At 38.3% G+C, this 14721-nt stretch overlaps 1 protein-coding gene across 2 annotated transcripts in view; it reads right to left on the bottom strand.

Moving 5' to 3' along the window:
- The window catches only part of RECK (reversion inducing cysteine rich protein with kazal motifs), a 75428-nt gene that overhangs the window by 19406 nt on the left and 41301 nt on the right, over nucleotides 1–14721 (bottom strand). For both annotated transcript variants that reach the window (XM_026089234.1, XM_026089233.1), the window contains 5 exons: nucleotides 13858–14037; nucleotides 12639–12851; nucleotides 11788–11924; nucleotides 11038–11178; nucleotides 6382–6570 (listed from right to left, as the gene is read on the bottom strand). In XM_026089234.1, the coding sequence (XP_025945019.1) occupies nucleotides 6382–6570; nucleotides 11038–11178; nucleotides 11788–11924; nucleotides 12639–12851; nucleotides 13858–14037 (860 nt within the window). The remainder of the gene's footprint in view (nucleotides 1–6381; nucleotides 6571–11037; nucleotides 11179–11787; nucleotides 11925–12638; nucleotides 12852–13857; nucleotides 14038–14721) is intronic.

Raw genomic sequence — 14721 nt, 5'->3', positions numbered from 1 at the left:
GTGCCCCGCCTCGTGAGGTGGATCCCATCTCTCCCCATCAGTTGTCGATCTTCAAACAGGGTCCCATGGTTGTAGAAAACAAAACCCTGTTTGCCAACACCAGCAGCGCAGCCAGTTGTTAACTTGGAAAGTCCATCTCCTCCTCCTCTCATCCATCCCCCTCACTGGCAGGATTGAGGAGAAGATGACCTGGGCTCCCAGACCCTTGACCACCATCCCCAGAGCTCTGAAATCCTGCTTGATGGTCTCCAGTTTGCCCTTGGTGTCATTAGTGCCCACATGGAAGAGCAGCAGCGGGTAACAGTCCGAAGAATGGACAAGCCTTGGCAATCTTTGCATGACATCTCTCACACGAGCCCCCGGCAGGCAACAAACCTCTCTAGACAAGGGGTCAGGTCGGCAGACAGAYGCCTCTGACCCATGCAGCAGGGAGTCCCCCACAACAATCACCTGCTGCTTCTTCCAGGTGTTCCTGCAAGGCACAGGGTCTGTTGTCCCAGTTACTTCCCTTGCAGCCATGTCCATCTCCTCCTCATCCTGGAGGGCACTAAACCTGTTCTTCAAATGCAAGTCCTCGGGAGGAGTAGGAGTCTTTCTCCTCCTACGAGCAGTGACCAGCTTCCAGCCACCTTCTACAGTGTTATGATGTACCGTTTCACATGGTGCAGAGCCCTCCGGTAACTCCACTGCTGTAGGGGGTTGGGACTCCTGGAGCTGTACAGTCTCCAAGAACACCCTATCTCTTGCTCATCTTCTTGGATGCTGTGCAGCCTACTGACCTCCTCCTGTAACTCCCTTACCTGACGACATAGCTCATCAACAACAGTACACCTCCTGCAGGAGAGCTGACTGCCAGCCCAGGCCTCCCGGAGAGGCCCCAAGCACTCTCTGCAGCCTGAGACCTGTAGAGCTGCATCTACTGTCAGAGGGTCTGTCTGGGTCCCAGCCTCTGACACAGCCAATGCAGCAACTCCAGCAGCCACTGGGGAATGTGCTCTGCGGCATGTCATGACCATACTTGAGGAAGTATACACCGGAGGGATCAGAAATGAAGGTGCCTTTGTGCATCCTTCTGCACAAACTGCTGTGTCTGTTAGCTGCGCTCTGGGAGCTGCGCTCTAGGCCTGGCTCTTATATAGGCCTCTCCCTAGCACTGACTCCCAGGGTGCTTGACCRCCCTAATCAAGGGCCACCTGGATCAAAGGCCCCAACTCCCTCTGGTCAGGGGCAGCTAAGAGAGCTTGTTAGCAGCAGCCACTCCTAGCTAGAGCTTCTCCCAGGAGAAGTTAAGGCCTTCTGCAGTTGTCCCTGACTAGCTTCCCCTTTCCTGTTCACAGCAATCACCTAGTTCCTCGGGGGTCCTCAGAAAGCCCACAACTTCCAACAAGGTCCTCAAGTTCTAGTCAGAGCCCAAACACTGCTGCGTCTGTTCGCTGCTTCTGTTAGCAGCACTCTGACTTTGCGCTCAGTAATTTTCCATTCTAGTCTTCATCATTTTGCAACATCCTTTACAGACATAATTTAAGTCACAATAAGAAGTACAAGTTACAATGATTAGTTCCATGTAGCTCTGTCTGGAGCAGGGAACAAGAAAGGTTTTTGCAAAGCTGAACAGAAACCCAGATCCAGGCTCAGCACAAGAATACACACACATAGAGATCTGTGCCCACACACTGGCTTTCAGAAAGGAGCAATGCAACTGAGAGCTGCTTTTTAAGGACAGAGCAATCTGCCTAATTTTTCTGCCATGTAAAGTCAATAACTTTCTGACACCTGAATCTAAGAATCAAATGGTAAACTTAGGGAATTTTTCTTAAATTTAGCAATTCAAGTTTAGTTTTGTGAACTGTCAATTTGACGGTTCTTCGCTATGTTGTAAAATCAGTCTATGCTGGTAACAACCTACCTATCCATGACTAAGTCATTAAAGACTATCAGCAAATACACCGCTCTTCAGGAAAATGTAAGAGTAATTGAACTCTAAAAAATAAGGCACTTCTCTCTAATCTCTTTTCAAAAGGTTGAGTTTAAGGATTGGAACTTCTGAAAATATTAAAGGGGCACAAGTAAAATACTCAGTGTTTGAGCAATTCAGAAGAAGCACTCAGAGACAAATGAAGGCTGAACAAGAGGGAATGGGAGAGGAATGCCTCTGCAGCATATACAGCTCTGTTTAAACCACAGGACTACCCAAGGAAAAAGGAATTTGTACAGAAGAGAAAAGTTTCCAAGATTTGGAGGTAATGCCACATGCAGGATTGGGAACCTTGAACCTCTTAGGTGATTCTTCTTTAGCAAAAAGTAACTTTGGATCCACTTGACGACTTTGCAAGACTATTTATTTCCACTTTGGAAGTCATTAAGTAAAAGAACTAAAGACTGAAGTTAAAAACAATTAACATAGCAAACTGACAGCCCTATTCCTCAATATTAATTTCATTCTTGGAGTCAATTCACAATAGTATGATTCAAAAAAATAATGGCAACAGATAAAGCATTCAGGGATGTTCTGTTTATAGAGTGTGGTTTTAAAAACCACATTTCACATTTTATGACTAAAATCTAGCTTTTTTCAACTGCCATATAAATTGTTAATTCATTTAATATAATTAATAGTTACAAAGGGTTCATATGGTGAGTGTAAACTGAGTTACTTGTTTTCAATATCATCATCTAGTGAATCTAGAAATTAGTCATGCTATATTTTCTTTTATTATACAACAGGATTTTAATCACCACACACACTTAATGAGTAATCATGACATATTAAAGGAAGCTCTCAGTGCCTCAGCAAATAGTCAACATATATATATTTTTTAAATGGACAGCACTTATGGAATACTTACCAGCTGCACATTTTGTTGTTACAGTTACCACGGCAAATAACAGCTGTATCCTTTGCAAACATTAAAAAGCAAATACAACTTCACAGTCCTTTTTATGGCTTTCTTCACAAATATTCAAAAAAAAAAGTGCAATTTTCTCTGGGCAGAATGGTCCATAAAAAGTTCCAATCTACATCCCAATAACATATTTTCCAATGGCTGTATTTTAAAAGCATTTACTTTCACCAAATACTTTACAGGACTGGCCATCAAAAATACCATTAAAATTAAGATATTTTCAGTGTTATGCTTCCATGGACAAATAGTACTAATTCTGCAATAATAAATAAATTTTAAGTATATACAGCCAGTTTTTATCCTCTTCTGATGAATTAAAAACATTGCAAGCTGTAAAATTCACGGACCATTACAGGCAGACTTTTGTGAATGACAAATATAATTGCACAACTGATTATTTACTTACTTGGTATCTTCTAAGATAAAGAAATATCCCAGTTACCTACACTTTCATGATTTCAGGGTTAAGTTCACAATGTGAAAATCACATTTGTGCCAGGTGTAACTACAAGGATTTCCTTGCTTAAGATTTACTTAATATAAAAAGAACTCTGTCTTATTGTGTGATAAAGTGACTCAGTTATTTTGGACTTATTAGATATCTTTGACTTGCTTTAGCCTCATGGGTTCTGATTTTTTTTTAAAAGAGTCTGATTTATAAACATTAAACACAATGTTCAATGCTGAAATATTTTTAACTGTTCACTGATAGAAAAGTTCCTGCTTGTTGACTAATTCTAAGATACCAGCTTCAGCTGGATCACAGCTCAGCAGAGTCTATTTTATATTCAAGACATTTTGAAAGATCTACCCTATCTTAGTGGGAAGTTTTTAAAAATTTTTTTCCTTCTACAAGAGAACAGTGTGGGCCTGCATGGCAAAAATACACTTCTAAATCTCTTAAGAAATGAATAAATCCGAAAATAAATCAATATGGCTTTTAAAAACCATTATGCATCAAGTCTCTTTCAACTACACTGCCAGATTAGGAAGAACTCAATTAACGCTTGTTAATTTTAAGATAAAACTGTCAAAGGTAAGTTTTATATTAAAATTAAAAAGTTTTTTTAATAAAACTATTAATTTAAATGTAATTCAAGAAATAGATGGTTAGCATTCATTTATTGCTGTATTAAAAAGCTGTTCATCTTACTATAACCTGGCAGAAGCAAAGCAGAGTAAGATCTAAAACCACCATGCTGGGGAAAACTTTGAAGAACCATACTGCTCAACATGCCTTTATTATCATAATGTATCTGCTTATATATTCATTTTCAAGCATTTCTTAGCCATATTAGTTCCTATGTTGAACCATAATTCTTATTGATTATACAAGTAACTTTTTGTCAAAACATGTGTCAAGACTTATCACAGTACCATCACCATATTAGAACTTAACCTTGCTCTTCATTAATAGGCAAAACCAATTCTAGCAAACAACCCAAATATTTTAAATTAAAAAAAAAACCCACTATCTCCCTCTCCAATAAAATAATAGTAAGACCAATAGATAGATTTCATGACACAATTCAGTTCACTCACATCAAACAAACTTCTCAGGACTAGTCATATTTTTACAAAGTTAAAACCTCAGTAGGGCCAAATAAAATGACTGTTCAAGAAGGAATTATTAATAATTACTGAAAGCTGTCTTGAAATAATAGTTCATTTCCCTTCACAGGTCTTATGATTACAAAAATAACTATTAATAAATATCAGATTATCTTTCAATTTATTATAAGCTTACAGTATGAAGAATCACCATATCATCCCTATTTTCCTATTCTTAGACACACTCATGATCAAACATTCAGTAAGATTTTTTTCTGAAATGAATAGGCCTTCTCATGATGCTTAATTAAAGTCAGGCTATGAAGGTTTCAAAGAAATCCATGTGCAGAGGCCAGTCAATGAAGAGTATATTTCTGAAATGTTTGTACCTGTTCGTGGAACAGTCTTTTTATAACTTTTTTCCATTTGTCAACATTCGAAGCTTTCCAGCACCGCTACTACTATGCAATACAGTATAGACTATATTAGCCTACTATAGGCTTACAAAGAACACACTTGCTTTTCATAATTATCACTTGTGGAGAACTTCAAATGGACCTCAGAGTTCACAGGTAAAAATTAGTAGTTATCGTTGCAAAGAAACATGGAAAGACGACAATGTATCATCATACACGTTGTTAGGCTATGTGATTAAAGGCTAATCGTGGTGAACACAAAGACCCAGCAAGGATCAGAGGAACGCTAGTAACCTAACAAAAGCACACTGAACTTACTACTCTTAAGACTATCAAAGGAGAATGATAAGACCATCGTTCCTGGTGTGAAACCCACCAACATAAATCAATAAAAGAAACTCCCTTTCCAGAATGTCATGCCAACTAATCACCATTATTGTCTGAAGGGGTACCAGATTTATTATTGGATATGTGGGGAAGAGAATTTTGGAATTGTGTAAAACTTATTATGGAATGTTTTAAGGAGACTGTGGGAATGCACCAAATTTCTTATGGGATGTTTAGGGAAGGACCAAAACCAAGGAAAAGGAGGGAAAAAGATGGATCAAGCAGGAACAAGTGTGGGAAAGTATCTGTGTGGCTGGCTATGTTAGCCGTATGTGCGTGCGTGTGTGTGCATATGTGAGAGTGTGTGTGCACGCGCATGCTTGTGCACATGCCTATTGGGTGTACATGCAGTGATTACTGATTTTGTTCGCTACTAAATCAGACAACAACTATTTTGATAAAATTAGTTTTAAGCGACTTTTATGTAGACAGCTGGATTTGGGGTACCAGGGAGGAACAACAGTGAATGGCTGATACTATGCTAGCAGGAGCCATTAAGTGGAAACACATAGAAAACAATAAGGTCCAGTAGACCAAGGATTTGAACAACCTGTTTCAGTACAAGAATGTTAAAGTTCCTGAATATTTTACAGTGGATTTACAAGAAAGATCATGAGTTCTGTAATTGCAGAGTCAGCTATACCATGCTTAAACCTCAGAACTACAGAATGTTTAAAACAGAGTAATTTATTTTACTATGCTTGCTTCATCCCTACTGCTTACTGGTTCCCCTCAGAACTTTTTCCCTCTTCAGTTCCCAGAGCTCCCACTAGCAAGTTCCTCTATCACAGAAAGGATGCAAGGTATTTACCAGGTATCAAAAAATGCAGGGGATGTGAGGCAAGTCAGTGGCCATTTTGTTGAAAAACAGCGTAGTCAGAACAATCTGCACACAAGGACTTTTATTGGTTGAGAGGGATAGAGTTCAGTATTGATTTAAACACTGGAACCCTCCAGCATAGGTAAGAATTGAGTAAGCATTAAATATAGGGATGTGGACATTAACTTTTATGTTTCTTGACAAATTCTGCATTCAGATGCCCTGGGTCTTCCTATCTCACCCATATTTCATTATTTAAGGATAAGATGCTGTATGAAGATAAACTTACTGTTCTAATACTTACTTTTTCTTTGTCCTCCAACAATACATGATTTTTGGAGGTCAACACAATGCATTTCCATGCAGTTTTCTAGCAACCCGCTGTGTCCACAGGTACAAATCTTGTAACAACCAACATCACCAGCTGATGACGGAACCTGAATAAGTGTACCTTGACGAACAATAAAATCTGAGGCTTCCCCCAATTTGCAACCTATATACAAAGAGAAATTTTAGTTCAAGTTTAAGTAGTGTTTAGGCAAGTACCAATGCCAAAAATAACTATTACTGTTTGATTTGTGAAAAAGCTACAGGTATCCCTAAATGCTTGAAGAAACAGAAAGTATGTTTTGCAAGCAAAAAAGTTGTTCATTGTCATTAGAAAGTAGATCTTTGTGCAAATAACAGCAATGGTTATTATAAAGAGTCTTGCTCTTGAGTTTCAGACAAATTCACTAATTTCGTAAAGTCAACAAGTAGCAGACGTGGAAGATATTTGCTTGAGACAATGTTCTGAAGTATTTTCAGAAATGCAGCTTCAGAGAAAAAACATCAGTAATTTCAACAGTTCTCAAGGAATCTCATTTTCCACAATTCTGTACGAGTCATGTTACTTACACTTCATTTTTTCCAGTATAGAATCTGAATTAAAGGCTCAAAGCAAAGTCCAATTTTTCTCCTCTCTCACATCTTTTACTAGATCTTCCTACCCTACTTGTACCTATTACAAGAACACTGAAAAACTCCTTATAAAGGTATACACAGATAGAAGAAAAAGGGAGAAAAAGCAGGATAACTAGAGAAGAAGTATGGAAAAAGAAGAAGAAAAAAGGTTTTAAAAATTGCAAAGAAGAAATAGCAAAAGAAATAGAAGGTCAAAATTATACTAGAAGTAACGGCTGAACTGCAGCAAATCTCCAGAAACTTTCAATCATTAAGACTGAATACAGATAAAAACAGAGGAAGCAAACTGTCTCCTCATAAGCTCTGGGTGAGCTTGTTTTCAGATCATTTTGAATGACTTTTGCAGTAAGTCAAGATAACACAACCTCTACAGTAATACTGTTCTGCTTCTCAAAAAAAAAAAAGTTTTGTAAGGATCATAAGAAAATAAACAAAACAATTTTCCTAGATTCACAAAAAGTACCAGATGAAAATCTATTCCCACTTTCAGAAGAGCTTTTCAAACACTAGTGAGATACAAGGGAAGCAAAAGCCAGTTTTCCTCTTTGTAATTAAAAATCACTGGAGAAATTTGAAACACTTAAACTGTACATACTTGCCCATACTTCGACCATGGGACATGATGGGATGCACCCATGACTACTGACTGAGCTGGCCCATGTCATTGCAAGGCCACTCTTGATAATCTTTGGAAGGTTGTGGTGATCAGGAGAGGTTCTTGAGGACTGGAAGAAAGCAAATGTTACTCCTGTCTTCAGGAAGGGCAAGAAGGAGGATCCGGGGAACTGCAGRCTGGTCAGTCTCACCTCGATCCTGGGAAGGTGATGGAGCAACTAATCTTGGATACCATTCCCAGACACAAGAAGGACAAGATGATCAGGAGTAGTCAGCATGGATTTATGAAGGGAAAATTGTGCTTGACAGCCTGAGAGCCTTCTATGATGAGATGACTAGCTTGGTGGATGAGGGGAGAGCAGTGGATGTTGTTTATCTCAACTTTATCAAGGCTTTTGACACTGTCGCCCATAATATCCTCATAGGCAAGCTGATGAGATATGGGCTAGATTAGTGGACAATGAGGTGGACTGAAAACTGCCTGAACTGCTGGGCTCAGAGGGTTGTGATCGGTGGCACAAAGTCCAGCTGGAGGCCAGTCACTAGTGGTGTATCCAGTATTGGGTCCAATACTGTTTACATCTTCATTAATGACCTAGATGATGGGATAGAGCGCACCCTCAGCAAGTCTACAGATGATACGAAACAGAGGAGCGGTGGATACACCAGATAGTTGCGCTGCCATTCAGAGTGACCTTGACAGGCTGGAGAAATGAGCAGAGAGGAACTTCATGAAGTTCAATAAAGGGATGTGCAGAGTCCTGCACTTGGGATAGAATAACTTCATGTACCAGAACTTGCTAGGGGCCTACCAGTTGGAAAGCAGCTGTGCAGAGAAGGACCTGGGAGTCCTGGTGAACAACAGGTTGACCGTGAGCCAACAATGCACCCTTGAGGAAAAGAAGGCCAATGGTATCCTGGGCTGCAATAGAAAGAGCATTGCCAGGAGGTCGAGGGAAGGTGATCCCTCCCCTCTATTCAGTTCTGGTGAGGTCACACCTGGAGGACTGTGTCCAGTTCTGGGCTCCCCAGTGTAAGAGAGACATGAAGCTACTGGAGCGAGTGCAGCGAAGGACTACTAAGATGATTAAGGGACTAGAGCATCTCTCATATGAGGAAAGGCTGAGAGAGCTGGGCCTGTTTAGCCTAGGGAAGAAAAGGCTGGGGGGGGGGGGCCTTAATGTTTACAATTATCTGATGGGAGGGTGTGAAGATGACAGATGAGCCAGACTCTTCTCAGTGGTGCCCAGTGACGAGACACAACGGGCACAAATTGAAAGTCAGGATATTCTGTCTGAGCATAAGAAAACGCTTGTTTACTGTGAGAGTGATTGGGCACTGGAGTCCCCATCCTTGGAGATGCTCAAAACTCAACCAGACACAGACCTGGGGAAACTGCTCTAACTGACCCTGCTCCAGGTGTCCTTTCCAACCTTAACTATTCTGTGATTCTGTGAAACTGCTAATCAGCCACAGAACCACAGGAATAAAAAAGCTCAGAAAACTGGTGGGAGACTGCTAAGACAATGTTCTCTGCCTCTTCCTCTAGCAAAGGGCATATTTCAAGTAATTCAATTTAAAAATCTCCATCCGTCTCTCCCAGGACATGCTTTCAAGCAGTCACCAAATGCAAGTTTTCTTTCTTGCCTCAAGAAACATAGGTGACCCTTCACGTCACAGTATGGTATCTTTTGCTTTAAAGGAACTTGAGACTGGAAACAGAACACAGATCATCTGTAGTTATTTAAATGAGGTCTGTGTTTCTGCAATAAAGCATGACATTTCTTGTGCTCAGTAAAGTAAAATTATGCTTCTGACAATTCTGTGAAATCTTTTTTATTTTTTTAACCATACTTGGAAAAGCTTGAAATGTCAAGTTAATGTGTTAACTCATTTCAAAAGCTAAGTCCTCAGTCCTGGAAATACTCACCCAAACTAATCTTCGTAAGCAAAATTAAAATTAAAATTGTGAAAAGCACTACAGGTGTCTAAGGTAGGACAATGAAATGGCTGTAGAAGTTGGACATGCTACAGTCTGCCACCTCTTTTTACAGATTAAATTCTTGTCATCATTACCACCCAAACCTGCCCTTTCAAAAGTTAGATTACTGAAACTCATTCTACACAAGGCTCTCTCTAATCAGCTCAGAACTTAAGCCCAGTGCAGAAGTTAAACGACACCTACACTCTAAGCAGTAGTTCCCAAATGGCCGTCAATGCCTTCCTAGTGAGGTGCACCTACATTAAAAGTTTCACTCAAGGAAGCAGCAACAGAAATAATGTCAGCTATGAGGGCTGCATCTCCATTCTTCATCTTTAATGAAAGATAGTACTGTGGGCTTTGTGTAGAAGGACAAGGCAGCACTAAAAGACAGGTTATTCCTGCTTATCTTTTTTCCCAAATCCAGTGTCACTCTCCCCCAAACTACAAGTCTACTGATTTGGGAGAGACAAGGAACTTATCTGTCTTGCAGTTCTGCCTTTTTCTCTACTCAAACAATGAACTAACAGTGCAGTCAGTCATTAAAGATGAAGTTCAGACATGCTGTATCAGTGCTGCAAAATCAAATACTAGAGAGAAGAAAGAGGCAAATCTACTATGTTGCATGTCACTTCTTTCCGAAGCCTTAAACATTGGCACCATGAACTGAGTGAAGGGAAGAGGTTGGAGCAACAGTACAGCCCTTAAGAAAAAGCTTGGGTACTAATATACTTAGACCTGAAGTAGTTACCAGCGAACTTCTGGAGAAACTTTGAGAAGTTGGTCTGACCTATGAAGAAGGATTTGAGACAACTCTACATAAGATTCCATCTTGATCTTTAATATTATATCAGAATTGCTGCCAATGCAAGTGCACATCCTAGGTCACCCTGCATTTGATCAGATTCTCAGAGCCCTCAGAATGCTGTCCCAAGACTGATAGCCCAATTTTCATTAATTTCAAGGCAAGATACAAAGTCCATTTATATTATCAATAAAGAAAATTATGACGATATGGCTAATAATAAATGGAAATACTACTATACATGCCCTGGTGTCCGTAGAAGCAGTGAACTGCACTGTATTTGCAGTGCTGTATTTTTGTAATCTTAAATAGCAGGCAGAATGCTTAGAGACCACATATGGATATTTATTTATTCTGAAGCAAAATTAATATAACTGATAAGATGATGTTTGTTTCAGTGGACAACAAAAATAAGAACATACAGAAAACTGAAAAGAGCTGGAATGCTGGGTACAGCTTTTGAAAAGATGAGATAATTGTAATAAGAGTTCTTTCTCTTTTGAGATATCAGCAATTCATTTTAAAGCTTTCAACAAAGTTTCAGTACCATATATTTATCAGCAAAACTCACATAAACAGAAGTCCAAAACTCTTACCTGGAACACACAAATATGGAAGACACAGTTCTCCAGACTGACATCCTTTTCTATTTACTTCACATAACTGGTTAGCTGCACATGGATTTGGATTACATGGATGTGTAACTTCTTCTACAATGTTACCTAAAGAACTTGGGCCTGAAAACAGAATACAGGTCATCTATAGTAATTCACGAGGTCTATATTTCTGCAATAAAGCATGACATTTCTCGTACTCAGTAAAGTAAAATGTTTTTGACAATTCTGTGAAATCTTTACTGTTTTTTAATTACACTTGTAGAAGCTTGAAATGTCAAGTTAATTTGTTAACTCATTTCAAAAGCTAAGTCCTTAGTCCTGGAAATAGTAACCTGAATTATTCTTCACAAACAAAAATATATTTGTTTTATCTTGTTTCCTCAAGAATTTTGTCTACATGACAAATATACAAAGAGATGACGACCAGCAGTTTAATCAAGAGAAAACCCACAATCCATGAAGGCCACAAGGCCAGATTATCATCTGATACAGATTAGTACAGAAGTACTGATTGCATGAAGTTCCAAAACCAGAAGGAATTAATGTAGTGAGATATGGCAATCTGAACAAGCAATTCTTCTCTAAAATGCTAAATAAATACTTTTACTTCTCAAATTCAACACAATTACAGTTTTCTTTAAAAGAAATAACGGGAATGATTAAAAGCAATCGTAAGCATTCAAAGCATCTTGGTTTCTAATTTTGTTGCATAGGTATGTTGATACTTACTCAGGTATGTATCCAAAGGGATACAGTTCTCCAAGTCATCTGTTGGAGATAAGAGCTCACAAATACTTTCAGCTGTGTGGCCTTCAGGAAATTTATTATGATCTCCGCATTTCTTGAGTATTTCTACACAATCTGATCTTCAGATAAACAGAACTTCATGAACACTACTTAAAGAAAAAGATTGCTTTCCACTTTCTTCTCTTTCCCGAAACCACACCTCTCCCCTTCTGCCTCCTCCCACAACAAAGTGTTTGTAGATGCTAAACTTTACATATATGAATAGAAAAAAATTTGTGCTGCAAAGACAGGAACTATTGTTTACACTGCTCTTGCTTTACTTTGGACTGGTCAGTGTATATTTTCTATGGCCTCATATGAACGTATCTTTCAAGACCAACCATTTCCTTCTTTTATTAATGTTTAATAAGAGTTGAGCTCATACCTCCCTACCTGTACTATTAATCACTCTCTTTTCTACCCAATCACCTATTCTCAATTTTTTTTTTTAAATGAACTTCCTATCTTTCACAGACCTTTCTCTCTGCTAGCTGAAAATCACCAATAGATTAAAAATTAAAAAAGAGGAAAGAAGGTTTACAAACAGCACAGATGGCCCAAAAAAAATCAGCTTTACAATGGAAGCACATACATCTCTCTCATTAACAAGCAAGCACCTTCAATTTATAGTGATGAAGAGCAAGTAGGAGTTTCAAGAAATAGGAACTATACAAGCTCACATTCCTTCCATGTTTGTCTCTTCTAGTATAAACCACACACCATATAGCAGCTTTTCAGTTCTCATGGAAACCCTCAGCAGAACCTCTCAACTGATTTTTTTTAAAGGTACTTACTTGCAGATAATACTTCCTCTAGATTTGCTGTGGCAAGGCTTAATTTGCAGTGAACAGGCAATCGCCTTCCACATTTCTGGTTGACATTTTCTAATATCAAGAACAGGAATATTTATAAATGGCATCTTAATACTTCCTTTTTCCCACAGCTTCATGTCATTCATAGCTCCTTGGTCTGATTGAGTATTGCAGCTCCTGAAAAGCTCTGTTGGTCTTGAACAAAGAATTTAAGATATGGCAGGTATACAAGAAAAGGAAAACAGCACATGCTTCACTTTTCACCGTATGAATTCTACCACCTTGATACTGCTAAGCCTTCTGTAGCATAAAAGACACRAATCCCCTCCACAGTTAAGCAAGACTGAAAAATATTTGAATGAAAATAAGCTCTTTAAATCTCAAGGCTGAAATTCTCTTCTTACCTCTACCTCTTGGATCAAATACCATTTAATTTTTTTTTCCCTTTACCTGAAGGTTGACTTAAAAGAAAAAAATTAAATATTAGGAACATCTGTGTGAATGTTTCCTGGTGAATCACTAATGCAAATTTTATAATTTATTTTTGCCCAGACTGCATCTATCACAGATATATGCTATTATTCATGTAATAATAGTCATGCCACCTATACTATTTCAAGGAAAAGCCAGAGATCTTAACTAACAAGAAAAATTTCAAATATACTTTTGAAATTCTAAAACTATTTAACTTGTAACCTTGCAACTATTAATTCAGACAGCATTTTTAAATCACTGATTTTGCCCTGTAGGGTGTAAAAATGCAGAAATATCTCTAAAAGAAAAGGAACTTTGAAAAAGAGTAAATCATTATGATAAATCCTAATACTCTCAGGAAAACGTTAGGGTAACATAAAAATTTAACAAGCGTTGCAATCATATTTTATAATACACAGCAACCCAGCAATCATGGCTTAATTGTTTATACAATAAGACAGAAGAATATGCTGCTAACACAGGATGACATTTTACAGGTTCACAGGTTAGCTTTTATTCTAGTAAGCTTTGTAATGACGCTTAAATACATTTCCAAAAGTCTTCTAAAGAAAACTTATTTATTTTAAAATTGTTACCTGAAAAAAGATTTACAGAAAGACAGTGACATACAATCTAAAAATTCATCTGAAAAAAACTTTTTTTTTTTTTTTTTTTTTATTCAAAGCACAGGAAATCCTTTATAAAATAATCAGCGTTTCTCTCCTACCTGTTATTAAAATTAGTGCAGTAAGAAAGATTTCTACAGCCCAGCTGACAAGGTTCTCGTACATCTGCTAAACAGGTCAACATGGAAACTTCAACTGCGTTATACTCACAAAAGCGATCAAATTCTTGCCAACTCTGTGAATTGCCCCAGCTCGTACTATAAAGCTTAGTGCAGAGCTCTCTGAAAAAATATAAAGAAAAATCAAATTAAAAGAATAGCAGTCTTTCAGATATGATAACAGAACCTATAGTTTTCTCTGCTCATCACAGTAGCCTAAAGTAATTGTAGAAATCTGCGTTAGTGCCCATAAAATCAGCAAGATTATCCAAATTCTGTGCTCATATAACCCCACTCTACTGGCAAGTTTTCTAAATTTTCCAGTTTTGTTTAAGAACGCTGGCAAATATTTAAGCTAGTAAGACTGAAAAACTTCATAGTATAAAACTGCAATACTCAACACAAACACAAAGCTGGAGTTTGCAGGAAACCTGAACCAATGAGGTGAGAACTACCCCAGCCAATTTTATGTGTAGTAAACCAGGCTGACATGACAGTGAAGAAATTTTAATCTCATCCTTCAACTTCAGATCACATCTTCTCCTGCTACAGAAAAACCAGGCAAACAAAACTACATTTCTTCCTTCACCCTGATGTTTGAGGCAGATGAATTGTTCGTTGCCTGCATTTGAGTTCCTTCCTGGTGTCAGAAATGTCCAGGCCACTTTGTTTACAGTGGCTGTGAAGCCGTTCCAAAATGAAGATATGGAACCTCACTGTACTATTAAAGTCTATTGTATTGAATATGTAAAGGAAGGATCAATTTTCAGAACTGAATATCAAAGCAAGCAACAAAAAGACATTACA

This window comes from Apteryx rowi, unplaced genomic scaffold, assembly GCF_003343035.1.
Source record: "Apteryx rowi isolate R43461 unplaced genomic scaffold, aptRow1 scaffold_802, whole genome shotgun sequence".
NCBI classification, from domain to species: Eukaryota; Metazoa; Chordata; class Aves; order Apterygiformes; family Apterygidae; genus Apteryx; species Apteryx rowi.
The sequence above is the reverse complement of the archived record's forward strand: the minus strand, read 5'-3'. Positions and strand labels throughout refer to the sequence as shown.